Source organism: Bidens hawaiensis, unplaced genomic scaffold, assembly GCF_021521415.1.
Source record: "Bidens hawaiensis isolate Kalapana, Puna unplaced genomic scaffold, B.hawaiensis_p1.1 tig00005681_1, whole genome shotgun sequence".
NCBI lineage: Eukaryota > Viridiplantae > Streptophyta > Magnoliopsida > Asterales > Asteraceae > Bidens > Bidens hawaiensis.
The window spans coordinates 1,074,132-1,090,749 of NW_027491371.1; the positions used below are offsets into that span (position 1 = coordinate 1,074,132).

Below are 16,618 nucleotides of genomic sequence, written 5' to 3' on the forward strand. Positions count from 1 at the left end.
TCCGCAAGAGCATCACGTACCTTTACGTAATCATAGCGAAGCTCTTGGGAGGCAGCAAAGAAGGCCGACCCAGCAAACAGATGATCGTTGAGCAAGTCATCGCGAGCGCGGTCCTCCTGGAACCTTCTTTCAGCTGGAGGCACAGCATGAGCCCAGAATTCCGCACACACACCCATGGACTGAAATGTGCTGTCTTCAGTAATATTCCATCTCGGGCGGTAAATGTGATCGGCTTCCTGCAAAAGCAAAGTAATTATCTAAGTCATCAAAACACTAAGATGGAAGTCCGCGCAGCGGAGCAAAAACGAACCTATACCTGCGGGGATGAAGCAGAAAAGTCAGCGCCAGCCCCACGAGAAGGCTCCGCCGCGAAACCTCGTGGCGCTGCAGGGCTGGCGCGGCCGCCATCGGAGTCTTCAACTTCAAACTCCTCATCCTCCTCGGAAACAGGCCTTTTCTCCTGCGACCTAGAACCAAAATCAGTCTCGCGAGGAGGGCTGTGCGCAGGAGGAGGTGAGGGAGGTCTCGACGCCGCCAGGTCGGCGCGTAAAACGGCCTCCTGCTCCTTAGTAATCCCGATGAGGGGAGATTCAGCACTTGCAGGAGCAGGAGCAGAACCAGCGGCGCTGGCACATGCGCCAGGTTTGCCGCCAGCAGCTTGTACGCCAGCGATGACTCCTATGAAAAAATCAACAAAAAGAAATGGTTCATGACTTGATCTAAAAGAAATAAGTCAGAAAATAAAAGTGCAATACATACCTTGGCGCAACTCCGTTCGCGAGGCAAACATCGCCATGAAGTCCATTCTACCCCTTTTTGAGGGTAAAACGGGGGACTTCGAAGGAACCTCCGGCGCAGCCTCGGCATCTTGTGGCACTTGAGGTTGATCCACCAAGGTCGCCGGCTCTACACACATTTGAGTGAGCAAAGATTCATTAGTAATTCTATCAGAATCGCGCTCATAGAACCATAAAGGATAAGCAAAGTATACCTGTCGAAGGCGCAACACCGCTTCCCATTTCCGCCGCGCGAAGGGAGGAGGTAGCGCCACCATACCTCAAGTGGACAGGAGGTCTGCCCACTTTTTGAGGCAGGGAAGACAAGGAAAACTTGGTGGTAAACACCTGGGTTTTCTCAAGTCCCTTCGCCTGGGTAGGAGGATCCTGAACAACAGGGGCATCATCTTTCTTCTGTTTCTTACTGGCCCCTGCGCCAGTTTTCCCTTTAGCCTTACGCTTTAGTTGGGGCGCCTCCTCCTCCTCTTCCGCGAGCTCCAGCTCGTAGTTTTCGAGCGCATCTACAATAAGTGCAAAGGAAATGTTAGCCAAATTTGGTATAAAGGCATAAGCATAAGTACAAAGGCTTACCAGGCACATCGCTGTCAAAGACAAATCCCAGATCAACAGGGATGAACATGTCATCGAAGCGATCGGGGAAACCAACCTCCCCAGCGCCCAGCGCGACGGAGCCACCCTCCATATGCTCGTCATAGGCGGCGTGGACATACTCCTTGCTGACTGCACAAAACAAGTCAAATGATATCAGCAAAACGAAGTACATTAGCGCAGAGGTAATGGAATGAGATTAACTTACACAAGCCGTCAACTTGGATAACGGGCTCAGTCGCGCTGTCGGCCCACCTCCTGCTCATGCCAACCCCCACCAGCGCCTCCTCGCAAATGTTCTTGGCGGGGGATGGTTCGGCAGATAACTTGTTTACCCAGGCGCCAGTTGGGTTCTTGAGGACACCCACACCCGCAGGCGCAGAAGAGATCTCGCGCATGGTCATGCGGATGGGGATCACACCAGCCCTTATATTGAAAAATCTCTCAGACCAGTCATGAAGGCTCTTGAATGAAACAGTGCAGCACTTGACCTTCTGACTGCGAGGAATAAATGAGAACCAAGAATCTTGGATCTTGGGCTTGTAAAAAAACTGAAAGCGCCGAGGGGTGGGCTCCTCGCGCTGAGATTTGCACATGAACTCAAAATGAGTCATGCGCACGAGTCCAAACGGATGGACTTGGGATATATGACCGCACCCACAAACCTTGTCATCGGGAGACGAAGGTTGCAGTGGGTGAAAAAATGGCAGTAAAGGGATATATAGCCGGTAGGCGGGTCCGCCGCCGTTTGCCCGGCCACCGGCAACATGCAGCCGTACTCAGGGAGAAAACCCTGAGAGGCAATAAGGCTGTCAAAATCGGCCTGCCTCAGTTTGCAGGGGATCTCATCCCACTTCTTCACTGTTTTGGTCCTCCCTACCTCCTCCGATGAGGCCTCAGCAGCCTTCTTCCCCTTCCCGGTCTTCTTCAATGTAGACATTACTAATGATTTCACACGGCGAGGGATAGGGGAGATTGTGTTGTCTGAACTATCAGACATACAACTGTAAAAACGAACGGAGGATGCCTCTAAAAAAACAGAGATCTGGAAGCAGAAGACGGTAATCGGAAAAGAACGAAAGAAAGGAAAGCTTCGAATAAACAACAAAGAAGATGAAGAATAAAAGCTCTAAGGGCTTGCTTTTATAGGCCCAGGAGAGAGAAAATTTGGCACTGAACGGACTTCACGCGCCCCCACTCGCAGGTGTAAGCCAACGCGAGCGCGACACGTGTCCCAGATACTGTGTGAGGGGACACGAAAAGAAACGATACAGCTGCTACCATAGTTCACGCGCCACCACTCGCAGGTACGGACCAACGCGAGCGCGACACGTGTTCCTGACACTATGTGAGGGGACATAAAAGGCAACTGTAGCACCTCGAGCACACGAAAGGTCTGACACGTCTCCATCACTGACGCATGTCAGCAACAACCAACCACGTACAGGGACGATTCGTTTTCAGCCAAAAGGATAGAAATTCGCGCAACGATGAGTAATAAGAAGAAAAGACAAACCCTATTAAAAAGAGCAACCTATTAAGTCTAATATCTATCTTACCTCGCTCGCGCGAGACAAGACACACATTAGACTGGGGGGGCTTGAAGAGGTATGTACCCGCCTCAACACCGAGCGAGGCGGGTCAACCCACAAGATATAAACAAGAGGCTTGAAATCAAGAAGGCACAAAGCCAAAACCTATGCGCATGGCGCATATCACATATGCTCACGGATCACATATGCTCGCGCGTGGCGCATCCGCGCGTAGCGCATATCACATGCTTGTGCATATCACATCTGCGCATGAAACATCTGTGCGTGAGAATAAAGAGAAGACCTCGCGTATCCTCAGGATAGGCGCATATCACACATGCACATAATCAACCTCGTCCTTATCCAAATCAGGATTAGGGCAACCTTGACTGTGCACGTCAGACAACCTTCCAGAAGGTATCTTTTTAAGGAATAAGAATATGCTGATGTTGACAGCTGCCAATGAAAGGTGGACAACTCAGCGTAACCCATGTGCTACCACGTGATTACAACAAATGAAAAAGCACCAGGTGTCCCCAAGGACACGTGGCGCAAAGCAATTGGAGGAGGCCAACAAGGCTGAGCCCAATCAGTGGAAACCCTAGCACTATAAATACCACATCAACTCCACAAGGAAGAGACACAATCACATCTAACTACACAGTATTCAGCTATATTAAAGCAATACTCTCCAAATTTCCTTACTCTCATATTATTATCTTCTCCTACAAACACTTATTCTCACACCGGAGGGTTACCCCAAAGAGGACCCCTCTGTCCCTTTCTGAGGGGTAAGTTTACGGTGCTGTTCATTTTGTAGGTGGAAGAACCCAGATCCCAGGAATCCATCGGTGGAAGAGCATAATCACACCCGAGGAAAGTAGATCGTCTACCAGTGAGTCGATCCACGTTTCTTCACATAATAACATACATTATGGATTCATTAGATATAAATAATGATAAATAAACTTTATAATTCATAAATATCTAAAAAACTTCATTTAATACAACATTTAAAGTTATATTTGTAACTATGTTAGTAATTCTATAAATGGTGATAGCGTTAGTTAACATCCTAGTTAGCTAACATCCTAGTTAGCTACTCTAGTTGAATGACATGCGAAAGAATGATTTTGTTCTAACAGTATAGATAGGTGTGCAGTGATACATATATGGGATGCTTTAACCGTTCATACAGAAAGAATTAGGAGTCGGTGTCTAGGATGCTTTATTTTTGCCATAAGATTAAGGTTTCTAGTAGTGAGTATCCAGTTGGAGAGACGTCGGCATATCAAGAATACACCAAAACAAGTGCTCACGTCTAGTTTAATTATTTATCGTGAAATCTAATTGCTACTTACTAAATCTGTGAGTGAATTATCTAAGTTGTTTATGAAATATCCGTGTTGTAGCCATCTAGGCCAAACCATGATGGCATGGAATCAGATGGATAGAAATTTACCTTATATAGGTTATCAAAAGCTTGTATAAATAGGACCTTTGTTCATTTGTTTAAACGCACAAAAAATGCAGTTTTTCTCTCAATCTGTACTTGAAAATAAATATTATAAAAAATGACACGTTAATGACCTAACGGGTCGCAAAATGTTAGTCGTTAAAGATTTGTGGTATGATGTTATAATGGAGGGTTTAGTAAAACTAGCTAGGAATCTATTATTAAGATTATATAGAGATGCTGGCTTTCAAATAAGAAAAGGCTAATGCGTATCACTATATACAACATGATGTTCTTACCTGAGTGAATTGAGGAGTGCTCAGAACTACATGGTTTTCTTTTAGAAGCAACACATCGAAAACACAGCGACCTTGTGCCAGATTACACATGTAGTATGCCTCATCTGTATCATAAACTAAACCCCTACCACTGATGTTCAGTTCCACCTGTTCAGATGCATAAAATTGGATTTGAAAATCACCAAGTAAAAAAAGATATATATATATATATATTTACATCACAACAAATCGTCATTCAACTAAGTTCAACAAACTAATTGTAGCCAGTGTAAAATATGAATAAGAAACTAGTATGTTAGTGAGTTATATTTGTTTCATGTTGTACAAACCAAAATCAAGAAAACAAGGGGAACACAGGAATATTTGCGGGGCGTAACAGGCTAGAATAAAAGCCGTGACAAACAGGAATATTTGCAGCGGGTAACAAATTGTGAAATTGCACAGACAGTTTATGTCCAGATTTTGTAAATAATTAATGCACTAGGTTTTAAGAATATAAAATCAGACTTATTCATTTGTCAGCGGGATCGGTTGCGCAATAAATACAGGTTTCCAGCATACCTCTTCCACGTCGCGGTTTAGATTCTCCACAGCGATGTAGTAATTACCAGACTGTAAAATATTCTCCTGGATTACACCATTTCCTATTTGAACAAAAAATAAATATAACTTTTAAGAAAAACTAAACATTGATCGAGAATAACCAAACTGTCATTCTTACCTTGAATGGTGTTCCAGGAGAGAATGGTACTTGGACCTGACTGATCATCCAGGCATTGGTCTGAAGCATTACAATAACCATCACCGTAACCATGGCCGTATCCATCATTACCTGAAAAATTACATGTTTCGCAGTATTAATAAAGTTCAAAATAACGTTTTCAGCTAGGGGTCTCCGTAGTCTGCCCTTAGCTCACTATCCCTAGACCCTGCGCTATGAGTCGGATTATACTGGTTGTGTTTGTTTGTTACAGTATAATAAAGTCAAGAATAATTCAAGCACATGGAAGCAGCCTTTAGTTACCTATGATTCTAGAACTCTTTAATTTTACCATTAATAATTATTATTGTTCCTTCTCATGTATCTAAGTATGCTTCATTACAATTACTATAATTTATAATACAAAACTGATTGCTATGCAATATAGATGAAACACTTGGTTCACAGACTGTGTGTGAACTTGTAACTCAATAAAAACTGCAAAATAGATCGATCAAAAGTTAATTGTCCGAAATAAAAAATAACTGACTTAAGTTACCTCGACGGATCGTTAATAGCAATTTTGAAGATCTGACTACAGTATAAGTAATATTAATCTGTGATCCCTCATTTAAGAAATACATCCAACCCTGCAAATTAAATTGTGGGAGTAAAATGTTTTAAATGGATTTTCTTTAACTTGAACAAATCAATCGATTTTTAAAAGAAGTTGCCTTGTGTGAATTGCTTTGAAGAGATGCAGAATGTGCATCTGACCAACTACTCATGTGATCAAGATGTGGTTTCTTGTTAAACCCATATAGTATTGGTCCAACAGTTTTCTTGAATGGTTGCTCCACCTGTTAGAACATTAATTATTGATGATCAATAACCAAATATATAAGACTGAAAATAATCAACGGAATCCTTACATTGATCTTCTCCACGAAGAACCGATTTGGTTGAAGCAGGACTGAAGAACCCATCCCAATTGTAATGGTTCTATTCTTGTAAACTCCAAAAGCCATGCTAAAACATACTGTTGTAATGCCAAATACATTTACAATAAGCAATCCTCATGAAACATTAGAATATTTCTAATCCATCCATTTTACAACAAGATACATACAAACACATTCAAACATTTAAAATCAGGATTCTATGTGCTGATTGTTTCGGATTTGCACACACACACACACATGCACAGGAACTGAACACAAACAAGAAAGCAATAAACGGACACATGGATTTAACATGGTTCGGTCTTAACTGACATACATCACGGGTGGAAACTAGGTATTCATTATTGAGTGGCAACGATTAAAAATACATAACATCATATAAGAAATCTCAACTGGTTTGGGCATAGTGTCGATCGCCTCGTATCCGTCTCTTCTTTTTTTGAATAAACCGAGCCTAATCAAAGGAAATCTCGTGTTGGCTTTAAGAACAACCCAGTTCAGATTTTACAAGATTGTACATAGAAATGAAAATAATAACACCTTCATACATTTAAAATTAGGGTTCTATGTGTTAATCTGAAATGTAATAACAATATTTCTACAAATACTAGTACTGGTGGCCACTTGTTTCACCGGAAAGCCAACTCAAGGTGTTGTGAATTAATGTGTTCATTGTTGTTTTTTTTAGCAACCGAACTAAAAGTTTAAAACCCTAAATAAACACAGATGATTGCAAGAACGAATTAAGAAACATAAAAATAGAATTTAGAAATAAATAAATAAGAAAATTTAAAGTATTTACCAATTGAGCATAGCGTAGCAACATAAGCAAAAGTAGTCAATGTCCTAGGGTTCCGCCGCGGCGCCACCATTGTAGGAAATTCCGGTTGTTCTTGCAAAGGGAGATTTGTGGATACAGGATAACCATCTGCTTGGCCATAGAACGATGCCGGAAAACCATAAACTGTGCCGTTTTGGGAGAAGGAAGATTCTTCCATATAAGATCTACGAAGTTGAATGATCATTCTCCAAAGAGAATCGTAGTCGTCTGATGAACGAGTTTGAATGGTATCCTCCATTTAAAACCCAAATGACAAGTAGAAAATCTGTAAGAAAGTGAGGATGAAGAAGACGGGTGCTTGCTATATATACAGAGAACCGAATGAGTAGAATCGGATTACAGTAATCTCATGCACTAGAAAGGTGGCAATTTGAGAGTGGTGGTGAGTCTGACTAGCTAGTAGTTGAAATGTGAATGTTGAGATATTTTATTGTAATAACCGATTACATCAAAATAATTACATTCCTTTTAGGGGTAATAATTCCCAAAATAAAATAGTCCATTATTCTCAAAATAGTTTAAAAGTTGTTAAAAATAGTCCATACAAACTTATCTCCAACGTGACATTGATACTCGCCACGTGAGATTTGGTTAACCAATCACAGTGTGACACGTGTAAATGTAACGTGAAAGTTACTACCAAATTTGTCTGCACCGATAGTTCTGGCCAAAATATTTTTCTGAAAAACCATGGTTTTCGAATTAAAGTTATCGGCCCCGTCAGTTTTCAAAAAAAAAAGACGAAATCCGCGTTTTTTTTAAAATTCATCTCCTCCGACGCATTTCAGGTGAATTTTGTCTCCTACGTGAAATTTCCAAAAGGTTGCAAAAATAAGATACTTTTGCAGTGAAGTTAGTCTTGTCTGATGATTTTCAAAAAAGTGTAAACAAAAACGATAAATTTTCGTTTAAACAAAAACGATAAACTTACAAATAATTTCAAAAAAATTTAAAAAAAACGATAATTCACGTCTGAATTTTATCTCATTCGTTGATTTTCATTAAAGTTTTATAAATCCGAATAATGTGTATTTTAACCTTGTTATATTATGTTTCCCTTACATGTTCTTCCATTTCAACAAAAATTTCTTGTAAAACAATGAAATTTAAAAGAGGTGATAGGATTGAAGTTGTTGATATGGATTTCGGGTTCGTTTTATGATGGCAACATAGTGTCACGGGTTGGGAAGAAGACCTACATCGTTCAGTTACATACCATGCTGGAAGATGATCAGTCCGTACCTACATCTGACAACGTGGACCCAATTCTCACAAAAAAGAGAAGTTTCATATTAAAACCATCGAAGAAGATTAGTTTTGTAAGGCCCCGATCCCGGTGCCCTACTTTAGCGTCAGATTTACTCATAAACGCAGTTCTACAAATCCGAGTTTATTAAAAGTTTCGCGGAATACATAAAACCTCAATTATTCGTTACAAAACATTCAATCTTCTCTTTAAAACCTTAACGTAAAACATCACATTTAAAACATCATTTCTTCCATCTTCAGATGCCAGCCGTTCAATCCATGCCATGTGCCATCCTCATGCTAGCTCCTCAATCTACTCACCTGCGTGCATACTAAAAGTCAGCTACGCTGAGTGAGTTCTAGTTAATCAAGCAACTTACCATACAACCATTACATACAATTATATACGTGTCCGAAGACACATAGTCCACTGCCTGACATGTTCACCTTACCGCTTAACCACTTAACTGTCCCCTACGTCTTAGCCACTTGTTTTACGAAAGCACATAGAGGCTTACCCTCCCATGCACTCACGTTATGCCACTTAATAACGAAGGCACGTATAGGATTACCCTACCACGCACTCACGTCATACCACTTTAATAACGAAGGCACGTATAGGATTACCCTACCACGTACTATCGTCATGCCACTAACACCCTTACTAGACCCTTGCCACTTCTAGCACACTCTACCTTTGCTTGTCTACAACACACTTTTTATCATTACATCATTTACATAATAACCAAGTTACATAATAATATTTACACAAACTAATAACCACTTAGAGATCTTTCCCATTGGTGTAAGGCCCCGTTACCGGTAGCCCTACTTTCGTGTTGGATTTACTCATAAACACAGTTCTAAATATCAGAGTTAATTAAAACATTTACGCGGAATATAAAACTTTCATAAAACTTTACATAATTCATAACTTGTCTCAAAACATCCTTTGTCTTTCAACATTAAAGCATTAAAATTAAAACATCATAAGTCTTCAGATGCCAGATTCTTGCTCAGTGCCATGTGTCCCCTCAAGCGAGCTGCCTCATCCTACTCACCTGCGTGCATACTAAAAGTCAGCTACGCTGAGTGAGTTCTAGTTAATCACATAATCATACAATACATTCTTACGCTTCATACTTAATCACTTAACTTTCTTTCATATACACCTAAGTGCTTTTACTTTCATTTTTACTTTCATACTTTCTTTACATTCATAATCATACGTTCATTTTTACCTTCATGCTTTCCTTACATACAAAATCATACTTTTTAAAGAGCCTTTCGCCCTATAACCTCACAGATATTATAAGGGTCTGGTCCCTAGTTTTTGAATATTAGAAGGGTTCGATTCCCTAACATCACAGATATTATAAGGGTCTGGTCCCTATCATCACAGATATTATAAGGGTCTGGTCCCTAGTTTTCGAATATTAGAAGGGTTCGATTCCCTAACATCACAGATATTATAAGGGTCTGGTCCCTATCATCACAGATATTATATGGGTCTGGTCCCTAGTTTTCGAATATTAGAAGGGTTCGATTCCCTAACATCACAGATATTATAAGGGTCTGGTCCCTATCATCACATATATTATAAGGGTCTGGTCCCTAGTTTTCGAATATTAGAAGGGTTCGATTCCCTCTCGTTACCATACAACCATACATCATACCTCGAGTATTATTAGGGCTCGGTACCCTTTTCGTAACCATACATCATTATTTCCTTCTTTTATTAACTTTATCACATTTATACGCATGAGCATACATATCATATTTACCTTATACTTAACATTACAACCTGACAGTACGTGAAATATCCGAAGATCGTTCACGTACCATCAAGCAATCATTCTTACATAACACATATATCATATAGGGCATACACTTATCACTTAGGATAAATGTATTAACAACACATCAAGTATGCACACAGCCCCGAAAACATAACAAGGAATGGGGCTAGAAACTCACCTGGATCCTGTTACGCTCGCCGTTGATCGTAATTCCTTTCTTTAACTGGGCTCGGCTAACTGTATAATATTTACACATATCAATTAACTACTACTACTCGTTTTGTATTTCTATCTATATATGACCCACAACGAACGGGGGTCCGGGGGCAGCGCCCCTCGCAGCGGGCTTCTAGGGGCGGCAGCCCCTAGCGGGGTCCAAGGGGCAGAGCCCCTGGCTGGGGTTAAGCTGCCAGGTCAGCTTGGAAAAATTTTATTTTCGATAACTGCCTTAACACATTTTCCATTAGGTTTTTAATTTATTTTCTAAACGAACTTCACTTCAGGCGAAGTTAAACCTCGGGCGAACTTGGCTTCAGGCGAAGTTAAACCTTAGGCGAACTTGGCTTCAGGCGAAGTTAAACCTTAGGCGAACTTGGCTTCAGGCGAAGTTAAACCTTAGGCGAACTTGGCTTCAGGCGAAGTTAAACCTTAGGCGAACTTGGCCGTAGGCGAAGTTAAACCTTAGGCGAACTTGGCCGTAGGCGAAGTTATCCTTAGGCGAACTTGGCTTCAGGCGAAGTTAAACCTTAGGCGAACTTGGCCGTAGGCGAAGTTATCTTTAGGCGAACTTGGCTTCAGGCGAAGTTAAACCTTAGGCGAACTTAGCTTCAGACGAAGTTAAACCTTAGGCGAAGTTACGCTTGAAGGCGAAGTTACGCTTGAAGGCGAAGTTCATCAGGCGAACTTAATCTTGCAGGCGAAGTTATCGCGCTGCAGATCTGTTTGTCCATAAATCCTTCGTTTCTTAGCCAAATAACTCGATTTTGGTAACCACGGAATCGTATAATCGGCGCCTACAAATCCCAACCATCAAATCGGCCTAAAATCGACGTTTTAGGGGTCCGATTTGGGCAGTTTGGGTTTCGGGTCCGGTTAACCCATCCAATCCTAACCATTTTCAGTAATATTAGCTTTGGTGGATTTGTTCTTACCTTACCAACTCAGATCTATCAACAAAATCTCGGGTCTCGGCTTCAAATCTTGATCGGTTAGAATGTGTGTGTTTTGAGTGTGTGAAGAAAGAAGGTGGAAATGAAAGATTGGGTTTGGGATGGGATATTTATATCCCTCTAAGCCCACGGACCCGAGGCCCATTCTCATTTAACCCATCTTACGCAATCTAAGCCCAACTCCCTCCTTACTCGACATTAAATAATTAACAACGTGAAATCACTAAACATAACTTTCTTTATTTATAATTAAAATTTTAGGATGTTACAAGTCTTCCCCCCTTAAAGAGGTTTCGTCCCCGAAACCTAACTATTACATAAACAAACTAGGGTAAAACTTGCGCATCTCATCCTCGACTTCCCAAGTAGCATCTGATCCCTTGCGGTGTTTCCATATCACTTTTACCAATCTTGTGACGAAGCTGCTTCTCCTTGCGATCAACGATCTTTATCGGTTGCTCGATGTAGTTCAATTGTTCATCAACCTCAATGTCCATTAATGGCACGTGAGACGTGTCATCAGCTAGACACTTCCTCAGATGAGAAACATGGAAGGTTGAATGAATTCCTTCTAACTCATCGGGTAAATCCAGCTTATAAGCTACTTCCCCCACACGATACAAAATTTTAAATGGTCCAATGTACCTCGGACTTAGCTTCCCTCTCTTTCTAAAACGGATAATTCCTTTCCAAGGCGAGACCTTAAGCATCACATAGTCGCCAACGTTAAACTCAATTGGTCGTCGCCGCTTATCTGCATAAGACTTTTGTCTGTCTTGAGCGGCTTTCATTCTTGCTTTGATCTGATCGAACTTTGAAGACGTTTCTTGAACCACTTCTAGGCTTCCCATTTCCTTTTGACCAATCTCACCCCAGCACACCGGGGTTCTACATCGTCGACCGTAAAGCATCTCAAACGGTGGCATACCAATGCTCGAATGGTAACTGTTGTTATAGGAGAACTCTGCCAGATGCAGATGATCATCCCAGCTTCCACCAAAATCTAAAACACAAGCACGTAGCATATCCTCAAGGGTTTGGATCGTCCTTTCAGACTGTCCATCAGTTTGAGGATGATACGCCGTACCGATGTTCAACCTCGTCCCCATAGCTTCATGGAATTTCTTCCAGAACCTCGAAGTAAACCGTGTATCTCTATCGGACACGATCGATAACGGTACTCCATGCTTGGTCAGAACTTCCTTGATGAACAAGCTTGCTAACATTTCTGACGAGATGGCCTCTCGTATGGGCAGAAAGTGAGCACTCTTGGTCAAACGGTCCACAATCACCCAGATGGTATCATGTTGCTTAGCCGTACGAGGTAGCTTAGTTATGAAATCCATGGTGATGTGTTCCCATTTCCACTCAGGTATCTCTAGCGGTTGCATATTCCCATAAGGCTTTTGGTGTTCGGCTTTGACTTGTAAGCAAGTTAAGCACTTACCAACATAATCCACTACATCGTTCTTCATTCCAGGCCACCAGTAATCCCTTTTCAAGTCTTGGTACATCTTTGTAGCTCCAGGATGGATTGAGTACCTTGACTTATGAGCTTCATCTAAGATTCGACTTCTAAGATCACCATGGCGTGGGATCCACATGCGGTCAAATCTAGTCTTAACTCCATGAGTGTTTTCCACTAACTCATTCTGCTGGCCGAACACCCTTTCTTTCTTTACTAACCCTTCATCTACTAACACCTCTGACTGCACCTTGATGATTTCTTCAAAAAGACTTGAGTTCACAATCAGCTGGTATGACTTCACGGTTGCTAGGACTTCCTCATTTTTACGACTTAGCGGCATCAGCGACCACGTTAGCTTTACCGGGGTAATACTTAATCTCACAGTCGTAATCCTTTATCAATTCTAACCATCTTCTCTGCCTCATGTTCAATTCTTTCTGCTCGAAAAAGTACTTTAAACTCTTATGATCTGTATAGATAGTACACTTAGTACCGTACAGATAATGCCTCCATATCTTAAGAGCATGCACTACGGCTGCTAACTCCAAATCATGCGTCGGATAAGTACTCTCATGGACCTTCAACTGTCTAGACGCGTAAGCTATCACTTTCCCTCGTTGCATCAACACGCAACCTAGCCCTTGATGCGAGGCATCAGCACAAACAACAAAATCCTCATCACCATCGGGTAAAGTAAGGATTGGAGCTTGCGTGAGTCTCTTCTTCAATTCTTCAAAGGCTTCTTCCTGAAACTTTCCCCAACTAAATACTATCGACTTTCGGGTCATACTGGTCAGCGGTGCGGCTATCTTGGAGAAACCTTCGATGAATCTCCTATAGTAGCCAGCTAACCCTAGGAAGCTTCGTATATCAGTCGGATTCTGCGGAGTCTTCCAATTCGTTATCGCTTCAATCTTAGCTGGGTCCACGATAATCCCCTCCGGATTAACCACATGACCTAAAAATTGCACTTCTCTTAACCAGAACGCGCACTTCGAAAACTTGGCGTACAACTTCTCTTTCTTCAGAACTTCCAATACCTCTCTCAGATGCTCGGCATGGTCAGACTCACTCTTTGAATAAATCAATATATCGTCAATGAAGACGATAACCGACTTATCCAACATCGGCCGACACACCCTATTCATCATGTCCATAAATGCTGCAGGAGCATTTGTTAGACCGAATGACATTACGAGGAACTCGTAGTGTCCATACCGCGTTCGGAACGCTGTCGTAGGGATGTCTGCCTCTTTCACCTTCAGCTGATGGTAGCCTGATCTGAGATCTATTCGTGAGAACCAACTTGAACCTTGCAGTTGGTCAAACAGATCATCAATCCTTGGCAACGGATATCTATTCTTTACCGTAAGCTTATTCAACTCACGATAGTCTATGCACATTCTCATACTTCCATCCTTTTTCTTCACAAACAAAACCAGTGCGCCCCACGGAGAAACACTCGGTCTGATAAAACCCTTGTCGAGGAGTTCTTGCAGTTGGGACATCAATTCCTTCATCTCGGACGGTGCTAGACGGTAAGGCGCTTTTGCGACAGGTTGGGCTCCTGGTATTAAATCTATCTGAAATTCTATCTTTCGCTCCGGTGGCAACCCCGGAAGATCCTCAGGGAATACTTCTGGGTAGTCGCGCACAATAGGAACATTCTTCATTTCTTTCGTCTCGGCCGTAGCGTTGACAACATACGCCAGGTAGGCACCGCACCCTCGCCTTAACAAACCCTCGGCTTTTATCATCGAAATGACATTAAGCCCATAACTCTCCTTATCACCATAAACCGTCACCGCACTACCATCCAATGACTTTAACTTTATCATCTTACTTTTACATACTATCTGAGCCTCAAACTCAGACAACCAATCCATACCCAAGACTACATCGAACCCTCCTAAGGCCATAACATACAAAGTAACAGGGAACTCATGTCCCTCTAACACTATCTTACAATTCTTAACCATTTTTGTTATTTTCACCGAAGTGTCACTTGCGGTTTCTACTACAAAAGTTTCAGACACTCGGCAGCCTTTCATTTTAGCTAGTTTACTAAACGTCGTAGCTACAAAACTTCTATTCGCACCAGAATCAAATAATACAGAAGCGGAAACATCGTTCACTAGAAACGTACCTGTGACGACATCCGGAATCTGCCTGGCTTGTTCCTGGGTCAGCATGTAGGCTCTGGTTCTGGGCCTAGCTTGATCGGCATCCTTCTTTCCACTACCTCCAGCTACACCTTCAGTGCACTCCCTTGCCATATGGCCTGGCTTGCCACATTTGTAACATGCTGGCTTTGCTCCGCACTCATTAGCATAGTGCCCTACCTTTCCGCACTTATAACAGACATTCAACCCCATTCTGCATTCTCCACCATGAGCCTTTCCACATTTGAGACAAACACCAGAACTTTTACCCCACTTGCACTCACCCCCATGCATCTTTCCGCAGGTCTTACATGATCTCTTCTCCCACACTCTCTGCTTCTTATCCTTGGGGTTCCACGACTGAGCACCGGGTCTTTTAGCAGAAGCGACCCATTTCTTCTCTTTCTTCTCATCTCCCACCACTACATCATCCGTATCCAGGTCTGCATAGACCATTTCTGTGAGTTCAACAGCAGAATCGAAAGTAGCAGGTTTACTTGTCCTGACTAACATGCGGATTCTCTGTGGTAATCCCCTCACATAACACTTGATTCTCTTAGCCTCAGTGCTGACCATATCGGGTACCAACCTAGACATTCGGTTGAATTCTGTAGTGTACTCACGATGTGTCATCGTCCCAGCTTTCAAGTTTAGGAACTTCATCTCCGCCCTTTCAACCTCGGCGTCAGCACAGAACTTCTTCATTACTAACTCCTTCAGATCGTCCCACCTCATCTCTTTGATCTCTTCTCTGGTCTTCCTCTGCTCCACACTCTCCCACCAATACATAGCCTCATCTTCAAATGATTGAGTAGCATAACCTACCGCTTGATCGGGACGGCACTCGCTAATGCGGATAACCTTTTCCATGGCGGTTATCCACTGAAGAGTAGCGATTGCGTCTCCTAGACCAGTCAGCTTAGGCGGTTCACAACCTTTGAAGGACTTATAGTTGCAACCGCCTCGGCCCCTCTTCCTATCATCATCTTTCACAGACCTTACCTCACTTGAGTCACCTCTTTCCCCCTCGTCATCCTTCCTACCATTATCACCTGCCCCTTCAACAGTTCTTTCACGGCTTCCAGCAGACCTTCCCGGGGTAATATTTTTCACAGCAGCGGCTACAGCTTGGACGATAGCTGCTTGAATGGCGGGATCCAGTTGAACCCCTTCGTTGTTGATCGGACCTCCTCCAGCTGCACTACCCTCCTCCCTGGTGCTGGAAGCTGTCTCAACCGAAGGTTGCTGGATACGACGAGGCCTGCCGCGTCGTCCAGCACGACCTCCAGCTCTAGCATTGTTACCAACTCCAGCCATCGTATTCTAAAAGGGAAAACACAAACATCGTCACTCAAGGAACCGTTTAGTACAAGGATGGTAAGGCTAACAGGTAATAACAGTGGCCAGTTGTGATTAGCTGATCACGTTACTTTCCGTGTCCTATACACTTCCTTTTATGAGTCTATTTGTGCTGGTTCTACTTAAGCAGTTAGTCAATTCAAACAATCAATTATTCCTATCCGTACCATTCTCATATCTTTTCTTTCTCATTAACATATATCATTTAATCATACCTTTCACCTTTACTGATCTTGCT

At 42.4% G+C, this 16,618-nt stretch overlaps 1 protein-coding gene across 1 annotated transcript; it reads right to left on the reverse strand.

The window, feature by feature from the left end:
• Positions 1 to 4,576: 4,576 nt before the first annotated feature.
• LOC143630519 (E3 ubiquitin-protein ligase APD1-like) lies at positions 4,577 to 7,332 on the reverse strand. The gene is made up of 9 exons (XM_077099511.1): positions 7,137 to 7,332; positions 6,305 to 6,411; positions 6,107 to 6,232; positions 5,932 to 6,022; positions 5,797 to 5,870; positions 5,394 to 5,504; positions 5,189 to 5,341; positions 4,673 to 4,834; positions 4,577 to 4,588 (listed from the first exon to the last, which is right to left on the reverse strand). The coding sequence occupies exons 1-9, from the start codon at positions 7,330 to 7,332 to the stop codon at positions 4,577 to 4,579; spliced, it is 1,032 nt and encodes a 343-aa protein (XP_076955626.1).
• Between the last annotated feature and the right edge of the window lie 9,286 nt (positions 7,333 to 16,618).